Source organism: Vollenhovia emeryi, unplaced genomic scaffold (genome assembly GCF_000949405.1).
Source record: "Vollenhovia emeryi isolate VEMERY1.0 unplaced genomic scaffold, V.emery_V1.0 DF939140.1, whole genome shotgun sequence".
Taxonomy (NCBI): domain Eukaryota; kingdom Metazoa; phylum Arthropoda; class Insecta; order Hymenoptera; family Formicidae; genus Vollenhovia; species Vollenhovia emeryi.
The window spans coordinates 1,319,197-1,340,358 of NW_011967226.1; the positions used below are offsets into that span (position 1 = coordinate 1,319,197).

At 39.9% G+C, this 21,162-nt stretch overlaps 1 protein-coding gene across 4 annotated transcripts; it reads left to right on the forward strand.

Moving 5' to 3' along the window:
- The first annotated feature begins 5,064 nt into the window (after positions 1 to 5,064).
- On the forward strand, positions 5,065 to 19,342 carry LOC105567129. Of its 4 annotated transcripts, XM_012021721.1 has the most exons (10): positions 5,065 to 5,362; positions 6,612 to 6,786; positions 8,137 to 8,254; positions 8,381 to 8,525; positions 8,602 to 8,689; positions 9,019 to 9,391; positions 10,029 to 13,244; positions 13,311 to 15,136; positions 15,715 to 15,856; positions 16,061 to 19,342. In XM_012021721.1, the coding sequence occupies exons 1-8, from the start codon at positions 5,257 to 5,259 to the stop codon at positions 13,977 to 13,979; spliced, it is 4,890 nt and encodes a 1,629-aa protein (XP_011877111.1). In that variant the 5' UTR covers positions 5,065 to 5,256; the 3' UTR covers positions 13,980 to 15,136; positions 15,715 to 15,856; positions 16,061 to 19,342. The 4 variants fall into 4 exon arrangements, with proteins under 4 accessions (XP_011877111.1, XP_011877109.1, XP_011877110.1 ...); XM_012021719.1 differs by having other exon boundaries at positions 10,029 to 15,136; XM_012021720.1 differs by having other exon boundaries at positions 5,065 to 5,332; positions 10,029 to 15,136.
- Positions 19,343 to 21,162: the final 1,820 nt, after the last annotated feature.

Here is a 21,162-nt window from a genome sequence, read left to right on the forward strand (position 1 = left end):
AGTTCTTATATTTAACTTTGGCTTAAATACACGTTCAGAGTGTTTAGCCAAACAATGATTCGTACGGATGCTGTATAAATTATTTTACTGGCTAAGAAATATTTCAAGAGATATTCAAGACGATCCTGAAACACAAGAACTGACTGTAAACGAGCCACAGCGCGCACCAGTGCAGGCAACCGAATTCGCTAGGAGATGGAAACAGCCGTTTAGCAATTTGCAAAATAACGCCGAGTGAACTTTTGACTGAAGAAAAAAAAAAGGACGAAGCACGGGGTGGCGGAACGCGAATGCGTTTCCATTTCTCTCCTCCCGAGAGAAATTAAGGTTGCCACGCCGAATCCTCGCGCGAGGTAAGAACCGCCGTGCGAGCCTATCGACGTAACGCGGTTACGTTTTCGCAATTATACCGTTCCGTCGACCGACTTTTCTCAATTGCTCCGTATATCCGAGATGAAAAGCGCGCCCGGCGCGTTTCGCTTAATATCAACGGCGACGTACCTAAAGCAGATAGCCTGAGACGCTTATGGCCCTCTCGAGCGATATTTTCTAAGTGCACGCCCGCTACGGTGGAACGTTAGCCGTCCCCCTCTCTGCCCCCCCTCCTCCCCCCTGCCGTACCATTGCCCGGCAGGTAAACAAGCTCTTTATACACGTACAACGCCGGCGTACGTACGACGCGGCACTGCAATTACCCTGTCTATCTCGCAGCCGAGGTACGGCGAGCCGTGCACGAGCAGGAGGGGAAGAAAAAAAAAGGAAGGAAAAAGGGAAAGCTCGCCACTCGTGCACCGGCCGTCGCGCCGCGGAGGCTCCAATATCGGGATGTTGGAACGTAAAAATGCGCGGCGTACGTCGCGTGAATACACGTGGACCTCCCCCGCTCGCGTGTCATATCGTCAGATTATTCGCGCGTCTCCCCGATCTCTCGATATTTATAACGCGCCCCGCGCGTAGGCGCGTCTTTCTCTCTTTCTCTCTCTCTCTCTCTCTCTTTTTCTCTCTCTCCCTCTCTCTCTTTCTCTCTCTCTCCACTTTCCCCGACCCACTGCGACCTTTCACATTCGCGATGTCGTACGCGAGAAATTCGCTCGGCGGCCGTAAAATGCGAGGGATATATTTAATCCGGACGATAAGATAAGACGCGGAGCGTTACCGGTTTTTTTTTCCTTTCACGTTTTATACGTACGAGAATACGGGAACGTATCCGAGACGCGAATCCCGTCCGACGTGCGCTCTAAAGACGAAGTGCGCTCTTGAGCTCGGAAACGAGATTCGCCCATTGACTTTATCGAGGGGCTTATTCTCGTATGCAGGCCGTACGCTCACCGCCAAATACGGTTGTGACCCCCATTCCATGTTTACGTTGAATGCGATCGCGATGATAAACGTGGAAACGTCAAAATCCGGACCCTCCACGCACGCAGCCGTCGCGAAGCGAAGGGACCTCGCTTCTAATTCCGAACGAAAAGTTCCTCGAAAAGTTATCTCCGCACTGAAAAAAATTTCTGGTTGAATATGGACGAATCAGATAATTCCTTTAGGATTTACCAGAATTCCTGTAATCCTACAGAAATTCTGGTAAATCCTAAAGGAATTCTGGTAAATCCTAAAGGAATTATCTGATTCGTCCATATTCAACCAGAAATTTTTTTCAGTGCGAAATAATATGCCGCGTCGAGTAGCGATTAAAAAAAAAAGGATGTCAAATTTCCAAGTCGATTTCGAACGGAGCTGCCAGCCGAATACGTGGACTTTCTGATTGATTTTATTGTGCACGTAAAATTCGACGGTGTTTTGCGACTAGTAATACCGGATATGCAGGCTGATTCATGAAGTTTTATTCCCGCTTATGGAACATATTTCCTGCAAACTTTCCTTATAAATTTGCGGTCGATATAAATTTTCCATCTTTGACGCACAACGCAAAATTAAGGAAAACGAAAAGTAATAATATGTTTTTGATATTTCTCATTTGTATTTGTAACATTTTCCTATTGAAATTCTCAAAATACTATTTTCCTTATAAATTCGCGGTCGATACAAGTTATTGATCTTTGTTGCACAGCGCAAAATTAAGAAAATAAAAAAGAAATATATTTTTAGAATGTCTCTTATTTAGAAGATATCAAGAGCGTTTGTTTTCGTAACATTTTTCTATTGAAATTCTAAAAATACTAGTTTCCTTGTAAACTTGCTGTCGATACAAATTTTCGATCTTTGTTGCACAGTGCAAAATTAAGGAAATAAAAAAAGAAATATATTTTTAGAATGTCTCTTATTTAAAAGATGTCAAGAGCGTTTGTTTTCGTAACATTTGCCTATTGTAATTCTAAAAATACTATTTTTCTTATAAACTTGCTGTCGATACAAATTTTCGATCTTTGTTGCACAACGCAAAATTGAGGAAATCAAAAAGAAATACATTTCTAGAATGTCTCTTATTTAAAAGTTGTCAAGAGCGTTTGTATTTGTAACATTTTCCTATTGAAATTCTAAAAATATTACTATTTTCCTTCAATTTTCGAAAGGGGTGTCTGAGTACGAATCGGATCCCATTTGCATGTTAACATTTTGACTCGTAGCGTAAGGCCTCGTGAATCACCCTTGGCGTGCGTGCGTTCGGAAATAGTAGACGCGCAAATCGACACCACGGCGGCCGGTCGTTACGTTGAAATCAATTTTCGCGCTCGCAGATTCGCTTATTTCGAGATGAAAGCGAGCGTACGCTCACGTCGGCCGACGAGCCACCGGATGCGAGCCCTCGTCGATTGCGAGTTTAGTATTCGCGAGGACCGGCGGGGATGACGAATGCCGGGCCGATGGCGGCAACAAGCGGGCCATCGCCGGCACCCGTATTGCGAATATTCGACTCGCGTACGCGCCGACCCGCGGCTCGGCATCCATCAAACGTCCTGGTACGTGCATGCGCGCGCGCGCGCGCGCGCGTCCCCGCGTACCCTCGCGTGCATCCGCGCGCACGTGTCGAGACGCAATCGCGAGGATCCGCGGGCGGATCGATGCGAGTCGCGCGCGCGATGCGAGGCGGCGCTGCCGGGACCCGCGAAACCGTATGAATATTCCGCGCGTGCATCGCACTCCGAATGCACGCGGCCGGCCGAGGCGAGATATTGAGCCGGGATGCCCGCGAATCCGAACGGCAATTCCGAAGGCGGCCGTACGCCTCTCGATATCGCCGGCTCCGTTGTATACTTCGGGGGACGATCTCTACTTTTTGCGTTACGCTCGAACCTTCCGACGAGTCTTCCCTTCGATATTAATGCGGGGCCTACGATGCGAGTCGCAGAGTCGTAGTCGTAAGAATAATCGACTGCAATTGGTCAATTCCGTTAGACACACAAGAATTGACCAATCATAGTCAACTATTCATACGACTACGACTTTACGACTTCTATGTAGACGGGGCTTGAAATAACCCAAAGTTGCTCGTCCCGTCTGCGCGGCAAGTCTCATTCGAATTTTCCAATTCTCGTCAATCGCTCGGACAGACGTGTAACATCGGGGGAGAAAAAACCACTGAAACAGTTACCAGAAGCGCGGTAATTGAATCACGAAGCCTCGCGTCCGAATATGGCTTTGTCGTAAAAACTGCAAGTTGATTGGCCACACACTTCTCGGATCGCGAGATCCCGGACCGATTTCTGGCCGTCGTGGAAACGGGGCTTTAGAAATTACTGACGCACAGTAATTATTTCAGTGCTTGTTTACATCTGCGCGAGGGCGGATTTTCGGAAAAATTGAAATGCAATAACCCAATTGTACATTAGAGTCGACGCCGCTGCTCGAACCGACGCGAGTCAACGAGAACATAGATCGCTCGTCCCGTCGTCCGTTGGGACAACAGTATCGCCTCTTTTTAGCTCGCCACCCTCCGGTTTTTCCCAACTCATAAGTCATTGCTGCATGGTCAACCGATACGGCGGCGCGCGCGGGAGTGGTGGGAAAAGTGGCCATGCGCCCGCACACTTACGCGGCCCCCCGATTATGCGAGGGAGCGCGCGATTTCAAAACACGAGGCGCGCCCCGCGCGCGCGCCGAAATCGATCCGCGCGAGTCCTCGCGCTCCGGTATACGCGCTCGGCCGAAATTCTCGCGAGTCTTGCGGCTATGTTAATATTCCCGAAGTGCGTATCGATATCCGCCCCGCGCACCCAGCGCTCGCACGAAAATTGCGAGAGCCGGGGCTATTGGATTCGAGTAGCGTCGCGCTAGGCTAGGGCGGCCGTGCGGGATAGTAGTAGGCTAGCGCGCGTGTGCCCCGCGCGCCGCAATTACTTAATTGCTCGTATCTGATTGGGCCCGCCGCGGGGGAGGGATAACGGTGTCCTCGGTTCGTGATTTGCGCGCCGCGCGTGCAACGCGCTTCCATTGGCCGGGTTACCTGGGCGGCCGACGAATCAGCCATTCATTTCTGGAACCCCCGCACTGCCGGCGCTAGTAAACCCCGAGAGAGAGAGAGCGAGAGAAGAGCGGAGAGGAAGCGAGAGACTAACGGCGGCCAAGTATGAGGTGCGCGCGCGCGCGCGCGCGCCAGAGAGAGGAAGAGAGAGGGGGAAGAAGAAGGGGAGAGAGAGAGAGAGAGTGAGCGAGTGAGCGAGAACGACGAGTATCGAAGTTTCGAATGCGCCCGACATCGATAGCCAGCCGCCGTCGCCGTGCTGCGGCAACGCCGCGGCGCGTCCTCGCGACAGTATGAGGCCGACGCGCTTCGCGTGTCGCAGAAATCGTAGAGCCGCGAGAGACGCGAGAGCCGGAGGGGAAAAGAGAGAGAGAGAGAGAGCGAGAGAGACGCGGGAACAACGCGAAAGAAAAGAGGGGGGAGGAAAGGGAAGGGAGTAGAGAGCGAGCGGGAGAGAAATATCATCGTTACGGGACAGAGCGCGCGTCGTGACAAATGCCGGATAACAGATAGAAAAGGAAAAAAAGGCGACGCGGAGAACAAGAAGGGAGCGAAGGAGAGGAAGGAAGGGAAGGAAGCGAAGCGCCGCCGCCGCCGCCGGTCTCTCGGTGGTGGCCGGTCGGCGGCGCGGTGGGGCGCAGGCGACGCTCTCTCGCGGTAGCTGCGCCAAGCGTCAGTATCAATATGGCCGTTGACGTGAGCGCAGTGCGCGCAGAGACGTGGACGCGATAGTAGTCTCGGTTCGATCCCCCTAACATGAGGTATACTGCGACCAGGAGGGACGCTTTTACGTAATACCCGGATATAACCAACGTACCCGGCACGTACCCGTTAAAATGAACTGCGCCGCGCCCGTGGCGGCCGCGGCGGCGGTAGCCGCCGCGAGCGGCGAGCAGATCGGCGCGGTACAAGGTACGTGGTGCATCGTCCTCGTCGAGCAACGTGCGTACCACCGTCCGTGCCTTCACGACCGAGGAGCGGCGACTCGCGCCGTCGATGTTTACGGAGAGCGCCTCGACGCCGAGACCCGCGGCCGAGCCAGACGGAGAGAAAGGGAGAGGGCGAAAGGGGGAGAGAGAGAGAGAGAGATCTCGCCGCGATCGATTCGCCGTTCGTCGCCGCCGCTGTGATTCAACCGTGCCGTCTCTCCGGACTCTGCGCGCTACTATCCGCGTGGACCCCCGCGGCCGCGTGACTTCGGACGCGCACGACGACGTGGCTCGAAAACCGAAAGTGTGGTGTGCTCGCGCTCGCGCGCTCGTTTTCGTTTCGGCAGGCGAGAATGAAAAAATGCGCCGCGCTGGAGTCTCGTTCCCGCGGACGAGTTCGCTCCTGCCCCCTTCCTCCGGAGAACAATTACTACGACGGGGAGTCGACGAAATTCTCGCCCGGCGTCCCCCCCAAAGACAATCGATACGTCCTCGGGGGGGGATTTACCGTCGCCGTGTCCCGCTCCGACGACACCGCTTTTGTCGGGCCCTCGGCTGATTTGCGCACGGCCGATCGACGCGCGGCTTCAATCGAGAGGAATTCTGGCCTTTCTTCAACGACGACTCCGAACGGCACGGGATCGGGTCGTAAAACTCTCCCCGTTTGTCTGGCCCTCCCTCGAGACCCTGCACACACAGTGAAACGGCTCGGAAAACGTGGCATTCAGCTGTGAACGTTACGGAAATATACAACCGGCTTTTCGGTAATTTACAGTCCGCATGGGTCTCTCTCTCTCACTCGCTCGCTCGCTCGCTCTGTCTCTCGGCACCTGCCGCCGCGGCAGATGTTAAGAACGGTCAGGGTTGAAAGAAAATGACGGGCAGTTTGGAAACGTGCGTGAATTACTTAAGGAAGACTGTAACAGCCGTTGAACGTTCCTTCTCCAATCGACGCGACGGGCTCCGAATTTACGGATGAAACGCCGCTGATAGATTCCGCCAGCTCCAATAAATCAGACCTCGCTTTTTCCGAGTCGTTAAAATCGACGCTCTCGAGCCGCGTCGGGGCGACACGCACCGTTTCGGCACGCGTGCTTTAAACGCGATCTCTTCCAGCCGCGACGAGTATAATACGTTCATCGATATCGAGTGTCTCTCGCGGCTCCTCGGCGCGGAAACGCGCGCGCGTCGTTCGCCGGCACGTTCCCCTCGCGCTACCCGTGCACGCTTAAAGATTCCACGTTTCTGGATTTGATGTTTAGATATCAAAAACGCAATGTTTAACCACGACGGAGGGTCTAAACTAAACAGTGACGACGCAAAATCAACAATTATCGAGTTATTTCCATGGGTCTCAGAATTTAAGAAAATGTGCAAATGTATATACGCAGACAAGAGTATGGCTTCTTTGGCAGAGCTTATGCAGTACTATATCAGGTAATCTATCAATCACCTCGTTATATCGCGCGCGGTACCGCACTCAGTTCACCAGTATTATCGTCCTGAGCACTGGTGTCACAATACCGTTTGCATGCGTGTACGCTCGGTGTGTAGCGATAATTGACATCCCCGTCTAGAGATAAGTAACGGATTCATTTGCACGAAGGGTGAAATTTGAGTTGGCGAATCCAGCCGAACCGCGTTCTTGCCGCACTGACCCTTGGATTCGGATACATTTTTTTTCTGACAAATATCGCGTTTCCAAAATAATCTCCCCCCCCCCCCCCGGGAAAGATAATGATTGCAATAAATGATCGGGCCGTAACGAAGGATTACAAGTTCTTTTTTGAAAATAAAAAACGACCGTTTCGAAAGCAGCAAGTGTCGTGTAACAATTTCCCATTGCAAACGCGAAGACGATAGCGGTACGAAACTTTGAACGAATTTTCGAGATGCAACGCGATGTAAATTGACAATGTAAGCGGCAATAATTCATAACTTTAATAACATTCGACGTGGAGTTAATAAACTTTTTTAATGTAGTGTTGTTTGTTTCTTTTTCTTCAATATAATTGAACAGCTTGTCGCCGCTTCCGTTTTGTTAAATTGAAAAACGTTAGCTACGTGCATCGCACGCACGAAGCTTCCTCTACGCGATGTCATTATTGAACTGATCTTGAGGGTCATCCCGCTATTGCACCGACCCTCTCAATTGCTTAATCAGATTGTGTCTGAAGGTCAAAAAAATATTGTCTTATCTATCACAAGGCAACGCTTGACTCGCGGAGAAAGTGTTTAATCGTTCACCTAAATTACTGGCGCAATTTATGATTCCATATAGATTATTGCGAACGTTATATCGTTCCATCTTCTACAAAAACGTCGCGAGCTGTTTAGACTCTGATATTGCGCATTGTATCTCGAAATAATCATAGTGTTTGTTATTCAAATGGCATTTAAAAGTATACATTAATATACCTGCACACACGTATTAGCTTAACGAATGCTCGAACATATCCATCGTTCGTCTCTTGCACAGGTCAATTTGTTTTTAATATACGTAGAAATCTTTACGTACCAACGGTCTAACACGAGGGAGAAACCGCTGGCCAAAATCTTGTACACCAATGCCCACTCATGTCCAGTGGGTATTACTTTATTCTACCACTTTATGTTATCTTATCTTATTTTTATAATGCCCCAGCAAGGCCTAATGTCCAAACTAATGCTGAAAAAATGCCCGGTAATGCCGCAAATATGTACACCACAATGCCCTCAGCGGTTTACCCCTCGGTCTAACATTAATATTGTCGTACGGCAGATGTACATCTTTCATTTTTATTACAGAAATGTAAGTATCAGTGTGAATGAATGTTATACAAGGCCTTTACGAGCAGCAAAGTTGAAGGATTCTATTAGTGAAACCTTACTTTTGTTCTTATATATCTATCGCGAGCTTTCTGAGGTGAGTTGAGCAGCCTGTTATGTTACATTACAATAGCGTAGAATACTCTTTTCGCTGTACGCAGCCTTTTGTATATACCAGCCACGTTTAAAATAAAACAAGATTCGTCGTTTGTTTTTTTTTCAGGACCGTAATATATCTATTTACTTAAATAACATGTCCGATTTATTGGCATTGTACATAGATATGGAATTAAAAGCTTCAAAAAAGAGTAAAGAAGATCATAGCAGAATTTGTACAAGACTTACTTCTTGTCTTTATGTATATTTAGGTATGTATCTTGAGCGTTGTTGCCTAGTTCCACTGATTTCGCTAATAATAATAAAATCTTTCTGCATTTTATCCAGAACATTCCACAGAGCATTTGTTAGATACTTTGATAAAAACGCAATTTATGTGCCGGGGTTATCACCGTATTTTAGATCCGATAATAACGTAAGTATATAATGTACGAAATTTAACTTTGATGAAACGAAACTCTCGACATTTTACTACATCGTGTCCATCTTATTATAAATTGCTACACAGAGATTTTATACGTACTACTAAAAACATTCCATATTGCACGATTATCTTACAGAGTTGCTATCTTTTACAAATGTACTTTACGCAATTTTGTATCAATAAATTTCAATTTACTCCAAAATCGATATTAAACGCAAAATATATGTAAACTTATCTTTTTTTAATACACTTTTGGAAAGTATACATATCAAATTTTCTTTAAAATGTCGTTATATGTATGTCTTTTTATCTGATTTCAGAAAAGTAATTAAAAATATTCCAACGTATCCCGAATCAAATATTATGTACATTCGTTATCTTCTTATTTATTGTCTTTGGAGAAAGATAAATAGCGATATAAGCGTGAGAAGTCAAATTACTACAACCGCAATTGCCTCTCTGGGAGCACCACCAGCGGCTTTCCCACCATGCGTGTTAGAAGATGTATTACCGAAAGTGCCAAAGTGTCAACCAAATTCAGCAAAATATCTGATGCAGCAGAAATTTGACATAAGAAAATGCTGTGAATTATTTATACAGTTCTGTAGAGAGAGCAGAGGAGGTACATGGCAGCAAAAAAGTGAAAATACATCTACAATTCCAAGCTCATCCAAGAGGACTACTTCACAACTGGTAAATACATGTTATCCCAGATTTAACGCGACACTCGTTAATAATATACATTCGAGATCATTTTGAAATAAAAATTCCGATACAAAAATAACAAGGCTGTGATAGGCTATTACATGAGACATGTGACTAATTAAATCTTTCAAAATTCACTGTGTGGCTATACCGCACAGGCATACTTAGAATTGTATCAATTTTGAAAAGATAAGATTGATGCTTGAAAATACCTTTATGGTTGTTTGCCTGAGCGCGTCAACTTTGGACCAAATGATCTCGATAGGCATTAATGGGCGATCGCGGTAAGTCTGAGGCAGATTAATCCTGTGTATGTTATTATCATGTTTCTTATAAATATTGTATGTTTTCGTATATTTTTAAAACTATTTTAAACATTATGTTAAAATCCTACTTGACATATAGTAGGAAATTACTTTTATGCAAATTATCAGAAAATCTTTGTACATAGATCCCTATTTGGTCCCCGTTTGGCTTGTTACCGTACTTAGTAGAACTTTGTGTAGGTGAATAATAATAAGACTTTAAATATAATTGAATATTTTTTATTAAGACGATATTTGCATAAAGGTAATAGTACTGAAATTATTCTTACAAAAGAATAATGAATTGCGTATATTTTTAGCTGGAAGTTACATCACGCGAAAATATGGAACGTATCGAAAATAAATTTGTCTCCTCAGATAAAGATATGAAAAAAGATTCCGTTTTGTCAAATAACTTAAAGTCTTCAAATTTAACAGAACAAATAAACGTTAAACCTCTAGGCACAATTTCTACAAATATTTCTGTAACACGAACTATCTCTAAATCGATGAAACTGAAAGTGCTTCCACGGAAGAAGGCTAAAAAATCTAATAAAATTGTAATAATCGATCTTACAACCGATATCGCTTCTGAACGATGTATAAAAAAGAGGAAATCGAGAAAAGTTGCATGGCTCGAAGAAGCTAAGAAGAAATTTGATACAAAGGCGATAAGGGCGTCACAGAAGATTAAGACTCAACAAATGACGGAAAATGTAAATTTTTTGAAGAAAATAACTGTTAACCAGCCATTGGAAGATTCGCTTCAACCCATACATGCCACAGAAAATACAACTTTGAAGAATGATTTGAGTGCGTCTGCAATACAGGATATGAAGTTGAATAACGAAAAACTGAAATCCATGCAACATCTTGATACAAAGCATAAAAATACGTCAGTCAATGGTAACACAGTACCTACAAAACAATTGATAGACATGAATAGCAATGGCAAAAGTGAAACTGTTGGGTTGCTGCACTGCACAGTCTCTTCTTCTGTAATCGTTGATAGACCACAGTCTAATAAAGCTAAAACTTGTAGAAATTCGTTATTGGATATTTCAAATAACGCTAATGAAGTTAGCAAACGTCATGATGTTAATTTGGAAGCAAGGAATAATGAGAGAATAAACGATAGGCATAATGCACAGACTGTGATTAAACGACTGATAGAAAAAGACACTCCGCCTGAAAGTGAAACCTGTAAAAGAGTTGAAAGTTTAAGGAAAATCTGTGATTTAGGAACAGAGCACTCTAAAACTGTAAATACTCCTTCGATATGTGCCCAAGATGATTCCAAAGATGAAGATGATAGCTCTAATCATAATACTAACTATCTTAGTACAACTAAAGATAAGTTATCCCCGCATGTAATTTCATCTCTGGAGCACACACATCGCAGAAATAAGACAAAGGATGGGACAAATGACGAGAGAATAGAAGATTTGGGTAAGAAACGTGTTCAGGAAGCGATAAGTAATGAAACGCAGTGCTTGAAGTCAACCAGAATTGATAGCGAATTAAGTAAAGAGAAATTTGCGGTTTCTACGACAGCAGCTGAAACTCGTACTACAACAACGGTGAGTAATGTGGAGATATTAATAAATAATGCAACGGAATCTGAGCGGTTGCAACGATCGTGCATCACTGAAAGCATAAGGCACTCACAGGAATCTGAATCTCAAGATAAATATGTATCAACAAGCCACGATGTTGCAAATAATACTGTAAGTATTAGCCTAACGAACGGAGACCATTCTAATGTACAAACAGATTTAAAAGTTGGTACTTGCATCGAAGTAAGCGATGGCGTAAGCAGATTCTCTAATCGTAAAATCAGAGAGACTATTTTTGAAAATCACACAGCTGATAAGAAAAATATTTCTGATATTCTCGACATGTCACTGTGTTCAAAAGAGGAAGGAGTCAATGGTGAGGAAAATATCGGCTTGAAAGCAAATTATAAAGGAAGCGCAGAAGTCGAATCTAACAGGAACTGCAGTAGAGAAGGTAACATGGAGGAACTGGGAAGATCTTCTGTACTGTGCAAGAAGGTTGACCAAACGCACGATCACAGATCGTCGAAAGAATCGTACAATATGTCACATGCGAAAGGTATTCAGGATTCATCGGAGGACAAATGTATCATTCAGGATTCGGAATTGCACGATAATATAGACGGGCTTTCGTTATTAGCCAACGTTATCGCGAGTCAGCACGTGTCTCATCTGAAAACCGAACGCGAGTTAAAATACGAACAAATCAAAGTCAAGGATTACGCGTCGTTAAGAAGCTCTCCTTATAATCAAACTACGGATGACGAAGCTGATACCAATGACTCATCGAATACCGTTTCTCAAATTTTGGAGAATCCAACCGCTGAAGTCATCAATAGAATAGTCGGGATTTATCCAGAGGACGCGTTGGACAAAGTAGCGCTTCACGTTGAGGTGACATCGACAACTGATCCCGACGACCGCGAAAACGACACGAGCAATAGCGTTTCGCATATTGTCGAGACTACTATTAATTACGAGACAGACACAATATCCAACAATTTGAGCATGGTGGAAAACAATGTGCAGTCAATAAAGGAGAATACGAACGTTATATTAAACGGCGAAACGGTCGTGCTCTTACAAAAGTCTCCCAATAGTAATTTATACATCATCAATAAAGCGGTGGAAAATGCACGAGATCATAATAGCGACGACGAGGGCTGTCCGATTAAAGAAAAGAGCTGGATGATTCCACCGGAAGATTGCGCCTCGTTTGAAGTTGTTAACACGTCGGAGCATATTTCGTTTAACTTGGATCTGCCGCAATACAACAAGGAATTATCGTGCCAAGAAAATAAATATTCCGTCGTAAGGAACAAGGGTATAAAAATCGAGCCCGAGGAGGAAAGCAGCTTAATGAGCATCACGGAAATGAAATCATACGGTAAGAAGGGTTCGTTGTCGGCTGACGTGTTATCGGCGACATCGCAGATCTATCAGGACACGAACATTGCGAACGTGAGCATCAGCAAGTCGGTCGATAAACGAAAATCCAAGTCCATTCTCACGTACAGGCAGAACATCAAGCAGGAGTTCAGCAATCATATTACGCCGAATTGTGGAATACAAGGGTGCAACGGAATACATTCGCATCCGCACGAAGTGATTGACCCGCAACATTCGTTACATATTCCGGTCACCCATCCGACGACAATACCTTCGATTTACGGGAACTGCGCTGCCGGCACGGATCTGTGTATGCCGTATCATAAGCATTGCACCTCCGTGTCGTGTAGTTTACAGATTAATTCTACTACTTCGCTCCATTCCCACACGAAATCCGCCAATTCATGCGGAAGATCGCACTGCTCATGTCTAAATTGTACGTACGACATAGTCACGCATTGTAGACAGTGTATACACCCTGCCACAGACTCCCACGTGTCTTGCATTGAAAGTAACTCTTATTTTTTGCCCACACATTCATCAGTACAAACATCCGCCGTCCAAGAGCACGATAGGACAAAAAGCGAAGCGGTAATAAGTAAATTGTATGACGATCAAATATTGTGTAAAAGAGTACTACAAAATAATACGTTGGAGAAGCTGGATGTGCCGTGCGAGCCGGACAAGTTATTCAAGAAGGATATGGAGAACAAGTTGCCGCTGAAGAAGAGACTGAAGGCTCACGCCATGATGTCGATGGCATACGAGAAGGTACCCATCAAGACGGAGAAGTTGGATAACTATCCCGGAACTCCCATGATGTCCATAGCAGCCTTAGAAACGATAGACGGCACACAGAAACATCCGACGCAAATCATTAAATCATACGAATTGTCTCCTAACGAAGAGGATAATCCACACGGCAGCTATCACTTCAACTCGAATATAATGCGAAGGGATTACTACAAAGATATGCACATTTCTAATACACGTCATAATCTTACGAAAGAAAGTACAAGAAATCACGAGCGCCAATTTCGACCGAATGGTGATCAGCCTAACGCAGTGTGCCTAGAAAGTTGTCAGGACAGGACACCTGCGCAGCGCAGAGACGTCACGAATCCAACATCTCTGAAACGTATAGCGACGGAGACGATCGAGCAGGATGGCGCGTGTAAAAAGGCGAAAAAAACGCAGTCGTCTATTAGACAAACGAGAAGCTCAAAAAGAAACGTTCCTAAGGTAAATTATTGTTACACCGATGTTGATCCAGAATGGAATCCGTCCGGTGAGTCAAAACGAAGACGTAAGAAGACTAGTCGATGATCAATACTATTTCATTACGAGAAGTCACTGCTGTAAAGAAATGAAGGAGAAAAAGGAAGCAACCTGCATAGAGGACAAATGTGTTCTTCAAGCTGTGGCACTGTAAATTTGTAAATATATGTACAAAGCGGAAGCGAAAATAACTCGTCCTAGGAAGATTTAGAGATAGATCGTTCAGCAGCGTGTTCAAGATTAGCGTCAGCGAAGAGTTACATTAGTTACATGGAAGACTCCTGCATAAAATATTTTTGATGTTTGGTTAGATATCGCTAGAAGCAAGTTGTAGAGAATTTTATTCCGTTAAAACACAGTTTAGATGCGTAAACATCGGCATCTTAGAATTTTATGATATAACTATAATATTAAGATATTAAACGTAAAATATTTATATGTTTTAAAATTTAATTTTTAATTAATTAGCTCTTGACGATATTTTATTTCGTCTGATAATAGTTTACTATTTAACTTTTCTGACATCCATTGGATCAATTATTTTAAATACCTTTATATTGAATAAAATATTTCTTGTTCTTGAATTTCATTCTTCGTTATCTAAAGTAGCACTATTGTATGCTAATAGCTAAAAATTTAGTTTACGCTCTTGTTGCACCACCTATTTTAAAAAAGCAAATGTTAACGTGTAATAATTATTTGTTACGAAATTATGACATTTCTTTACTAAATGTCTTCGAAGTACTAAAGCAAATGATAATGACATTTGCAAGCGCTTTTATTGTTAGTATAATACGAACAAGAAAAACTTTAGCAGTATATTTAATACTGCTATGTTGTTGATTGTGTTTTTCGCGAATTAAATAGCCTTATTTTTGGCTACTGCCATAACTGGATGTGTCTAAACTGTGGTTTAAACATCGTCTCTCTCTCTCTCTACTCCTTGCGATATTGTAAATGATATAAGGCTTTGTAAGATAACATTTAAATTCTAATGTTTTTCTATTGTCATGGTTGCAGCGACGTTTGTCGCAAACTATAATTTTCTTAAGCATGAAATTTTCTTAAATTCTTGTAAAGTAAGATTCAAGTTTCTGTACAGTTTTTTCCGTATAAATATGTATATATATGTATGTACATACATAATTATGCCAAACAGAAACTTATTTGGTGGAAACGTATCTTGAAGTAATATCATTCTTAAGGTAAGGTAATTGTATACAATAGCACATAGTTTAATGAATTGTTTGCTGACATGTGTAAAGAATGTTTAGATAAAATGATATAAAATCAATCATATCAAAGATATTATACATAAATATGTTCGCGTTAATTATTTATCATTATCGTATATTACTTGTTTCTTTGCAGTAATTACAATTGTAGAATAGAAAAGTACTACAGACATTGTTTTGTTTTTAATAATTAAGCTTTTTAGTCGCATCAACCGGCCAGTACAATTTTAATACAGAAAATTTATTGCGAAAAATATCACCTCAGCCAGGGTTTGAATCTGGACTTTCCTACTCTCTAGGCGCCCGCTTAAATAGAACTTGTAACACTCTCTAGGCGGGCGCCTAGAGAGTAGGAAAGTCCAGGTTCACACCCTGGCTGAGGTAATATTCTTCGCAATAAATGTTCTGTATTAAAACACTGGCCTGTTAATGTCAACTAAAAAGCTCGATTATTGTTATTTATTACTGGCAACTTAAAGAGATTTCTATGTTTGTATTTTTATTCTGCATGAAAGATTTATGATAATTACGTATAAATTTTTCTCCAGGTTCCTGAAGAACACAAATTTAGATTCAGGAATGTAATGCGACCAGGTTGACGATTGAAAGTTAAAAGTGTATAAAGTCTAAGAATACAAATTCATTGAACACAAGCAGGATACACGACGTATCAGGAGCATGTTTGCATAGGTAATTCAGCAGCATCATGTCATATTATGTGTATACATGATATAGAATTTTGTATCATAATTATTTGACGAAATTTAAATATTAGATTTTGCAGTTATGTTTACTACATTAATTATTATAACAGCTTTTTCGATTTATAATAATTTTGTAGAGATAAACATACGGGATTACTTATATTTTTACAGAATATGTCTTGTATTTCAGATTAATTACCCGCTTATACTTGAGTAACTTTGGGCAAGTGTTTAATGCGAGCACATAATGTCAATAAATTCGCCAAATGGTGCAAAATTATTTGTATTGCCGTACAATTATAAAAACTGGAAATGTTTAATTTCTTCCACTTTACAATCTGTCCTCTTATTATATATAGAGATGCAGCCCTATATTATATCAAGAAGAAAAGCTATTATTTAATATAAACTTATATACATACAGGTACCTATCAAAATAAGTAGAATAGTTAGTCAGCCGATTCGTACGATAACAAGAAACTTCAGGTCCCGTTAAAAGAAAAGAAGAGATAGTATGCTACGTGATTGAAAGTAATCCATATATTTTTCTTGTAATACAAATGTCCATCTTTCGTTAAAACGCGAGCTGCGCGAGGGCTACACGAGCTACGTATTCTAAAAAATAAAAATGACCTAATCGAGCTTGATAAATAAAATGAAACTGAGGCATGCAAGGAAAAATGCACAATTTAGATATCGATAGTTACCAAGATAGAAAAGCTTTACAACTAGCAAGCATCATATAGCTTGTTCCTATGTAATTGTTTAGTATTTCAGTTCATATGTCTGGAATCTTACTTTAAGAACCGATTAACATTAATATATGGCATTTAATTAAATTATATTAAATTTAACATGAATTTTATAAGGTAAATTTTTAAGAATGATGTAATTTTTTAAATGCTGTATATTACATGGTAAATGGTTCTTATGGGAAAAATTGCTCATGCTCATTCAATTCTATATTTATATCTTATGTTAATGGTGTCAGAGTATCTATTACTATTAAACTGTTTTTTTTTTGTTATAACGTGTATCTGATCTGAACAAATTAAGTCACATTGCAGCCCCTGTGTTAAACCTGAACCAGTCAGCGTCACTATATTCTAATACGAATGTCCTAACTACGTTTAATTATTTCGAGATAGATTTGGTTCCAAGTAATGCATAACTTCAGTGCCATATCCCTATACCTGATCTCACAACTGTGATCATTAGCTAAGCAGTAGCTAAGATTTTGTTGTACAAAAAGGAAATGTACCTTGTTAAGTAGTCTATTCGATAGATTACTTGTCACTGTCACACTTGTCATTGTTGTACATTTATTCGTCTTCGTAAAAATGATTGTAGTTAGAGAATTTGTTTAATTGTAGACTGCTGTACCTCTTACGTTAACTGTTTTTTCTTACTTTTCAACTATTTCAACTAGATTTTAAACTATATTTCCCATACTTGACTGAAAGGCGCGTCTTTTTCATTATCGATAATGATTCTTATTGTTACTATTTATTTATTAATTTACAATGCGATAAGTCTGATAGGCTTAAGTTTAACACAAATAAATTTATAAGTTACTATAGCTATAAATAATTAGTTCATCAAAATTGCCAAAAGTCTTCATACATATGGATCGAATATAAATAGATCATTAATCATAAATAAATTATTGTACGCATAAAGCATTTATTAAGGAAAGTCTGACGTCTAAACATTAATCAAGTTAGTATAGTAAAGTACTTTACATCAGATGCCTCATTAATTCGTGTTCATCAAAAATTCAGTATTGTGTATGCGTAGAACATCTCTTTCGTATAATGATAAATAAACCTGTATTTACCTATATTTGTACATTATGTGCATTACATAAAATGTCGACTGCATAAAATCGAGGTAAATATACTGCACATATGAAAATATTAATATATTTACCTCTCTCTACATTATACTCACTGAAAACTATAGATTCATCGCTATTACCTATGACGTAAGAATAGAAATGTTAGAAAAACTCTAAACAGGGTAAAACATTAATATGCTTTTGATGCTCGCAGCATCGGGTTCATTATATATTTTACATAAGTATGTATACTTATTAACTAAAAATAGAATATAGTACACCTCTGAACAGGGTAAAAGCGAAAACAATACTCGGCAAGCTTATAATGTTTGTTATAGTTTACATAATTACAGGTACTTCCTTTAATTAGGCACTAGTTTTATTTTACAAGTGTATCTAATTATCACAACTTTCCTTTCAATTTTAGTGAAACATTTTTATATTATGCTAACAGCAGCATCGTCCAAGATCTGTAAATATATTTTTAGGCATACGTTGGTCACATCAAATGCGTTTATTACGCCATCATATTGCAATTATTTTTCCATGCAAACAAGATTAATGAGATTTTAGTATCGATTTCCATACACATATATCCTGTGCTAAATAATAAAACAAGTATCTATACGATTAATTAAATATACATAGTGAGAGAAAATGTATTAAATGCTTCTGAAATGGTAGTAGTAATTTAACGATCTTGCATATACGAATACTAAATTCTGCATTCTAACATGAAAAGAGCATATTTCTTTTTACATAGACTACCGAAGTACTTCCGAACTAAATACTGAGTTCTCGAATTGATTTTGTACAATTGCGCGTAATAAATGAATAACTCGAATGTATTAAAAATTGAACTTTTATTCTTTTTTTCAGTCTCTGCATTGTTGTACATCGTGGATTAACTTATCACAATACAATCTTTTTACACATAGAACGCAATTATAATAAAATTGATTAATAATTTATCGTAGATCTACATACATATATATGTACACACATAATTATTGAACTTATACATGAGAATTGTGAACACTGTCGTGTAAAAAATATTAATAATTCATACATAAAGATTTGAATTCGATACTATTAGGAGATGTATTACATGACTCGACAAAGTACTCGACTAAATATCATTATATCTTTATTAATCTAACTGCATACTTAAATATTTTACGCAGTATGAGCGGCAAGCGAGTGAACTTGTTTTAAAACCGTGTGAAAGCATTGTCTAAACATATTCTGCCTTTCATATTGACATTTTACAAAGAAATATAACATAACATAATACAATGTGTATAATTTGATAGATATATAATAAGTTTGTATATTATTTCAAAATTCCTGCGCATACAAACTGCATAACCAGGTCTAACTTCTTTTAACAAATTTGATAGAAGTTCCTTACACAGTACACATACAGTATTTATTACATAAATATTTTGTATATAATAAGGATGACGAAAAAAAGATACAGCTGTGTTCTTAGGCCTAGAGGATGAAGTTGTAAATAAATAACATTTTACTATAAAGTTTGCAGAAGAGGATTAGAATTACGTTTTAAACCGCTGACATGTACATTCAACAAAAACATGTACAATATAATGCAATAAAGGAAACAGTTTTAAAGCTTCCATTGCACTATTCCCAGAAAATAAATCTTCACCAAATGGGATAATATCATTGATTCTATGACGCAGTGTTATTGCTTGTGTAAGAGTTGATATTTATTTGTTATTTATGTGTAACGATTATTTGATGATATACTGAAATGTACTATATTGAAATATATATTCGAATGCAGTTTTTTAAATATACGTTCATCAGGGCACTGTATTCATTTAGGATAAAACTAGTACGAACATCTTCCTCTTTTCAGATAAACTTTATTCTAGAGAATAGATTTCATTTTTTTACTATCTACTGGCTGTAAACTTTGAATTATGCAATCTTTTAAATTAAATTTTATATATATACATTTTTTTTTTAGAATATAGTGTGATCCATTCAGTTTGGAGTGAGGTTCTCTATAATAAATATAAAATATCCGAGATGTACAACGGAATAGTCATAAATTTCCACGCACTCTATTTACGTAGAGTGTGGAACGTGTGCTCGAATTTATGGTCATTTTGTGTACATGCTCTTATAGTATGCAACTTTGGAGATATAAAATATTTTGTTCTGCAACTTATACACATGCAATTTAAAATAGCTATCATCTATTTTGCCAACATTTACACACGGTTACGTTTTATTGTTTCTATCTCACTAGAAGTACGAAATCTTAAAAGAACTTGTACTCAATGCATTTGAATCATTCAGGAAATTTAATATTAGAAATAAATTATCTTCATAGCAGTAGTATATGGCAAGCATTGACCCTGTGACGTTTACTTTGTAAAATTTACGGTTTAAAAATAAAGTATGTGAGGAAAATAGGAATGTAATTTCTTCTTAAAGACTCGTTACTAAGCATCTTATCATGTGATGTCAGATGCGAGGCAATATATCAATTTTGTACGACTCGCAATAATAAATAACTTTCATCTATCAAATTGTTTCAGTGAGACAAAGCAAATTTCGAAACTGCAATTCTGCATAGTTCCTTAAGCTCAAGGCAGTATATTTATAACGCATTTCCTAAACTTGCTTTATCGCATCTATTCACGCAAAATCATTTTTGCAGACTTAAATAATTGTTTTTCTGACACCGTAATCTATGATAGCATCGTTAAACTTTAAAACACTTTCTTCGATACTAATAGCTGTAATAGTACGCCCCTCTACCAAGATTTTTACCTACTTATAAAAAATATAAGGTACCATAAAATCAGTCTCTCTACATCAGATATCGACAGAGAAATATATAACAGATTAAACATCGCAATACTAAACATCATAGGATTTTTCTTTCTATAAAAGGACTCGTCAACTTCATCGACTAGATAAATAAATTCTCAACTTCATCTAATAATTATGCACAAAACAATATTTAGAAGGTTGTTTCTCTAAATACATCTCGAGTTACTTGATTAAAATAATGGCTAAATCAAAAAACTTTATAAAAAAATAACGATTTGGTTTAGATTTTTATACGTCAGAGAAAAGTGCAGTAAAAAATAAATTACATAAGAGAGTAAATGTCTTTTTATTGCCATGTAGCAATAAACGCGCACAATAAAATATTTAGCAATCCAGTTTCATCTACTGTCATATATTATTTCACTAAGATTAAAGTAAGCTATAAAAAAACAAGAAAGAGTATACACTAGTTATACATATGAAAATTACACTTCTAGTTGTGTTTGTGGCTCTGTGAATTTTCTGTGGATTATATTCAGTACTGGTATATTCAGAGAGTACTAGTTCTAATAATATAACCATCATTCATCGTTTCCGCCTTATTTAAAATTTCGGGTAAAATATCTTGTATTTTCTTTAAATATAAT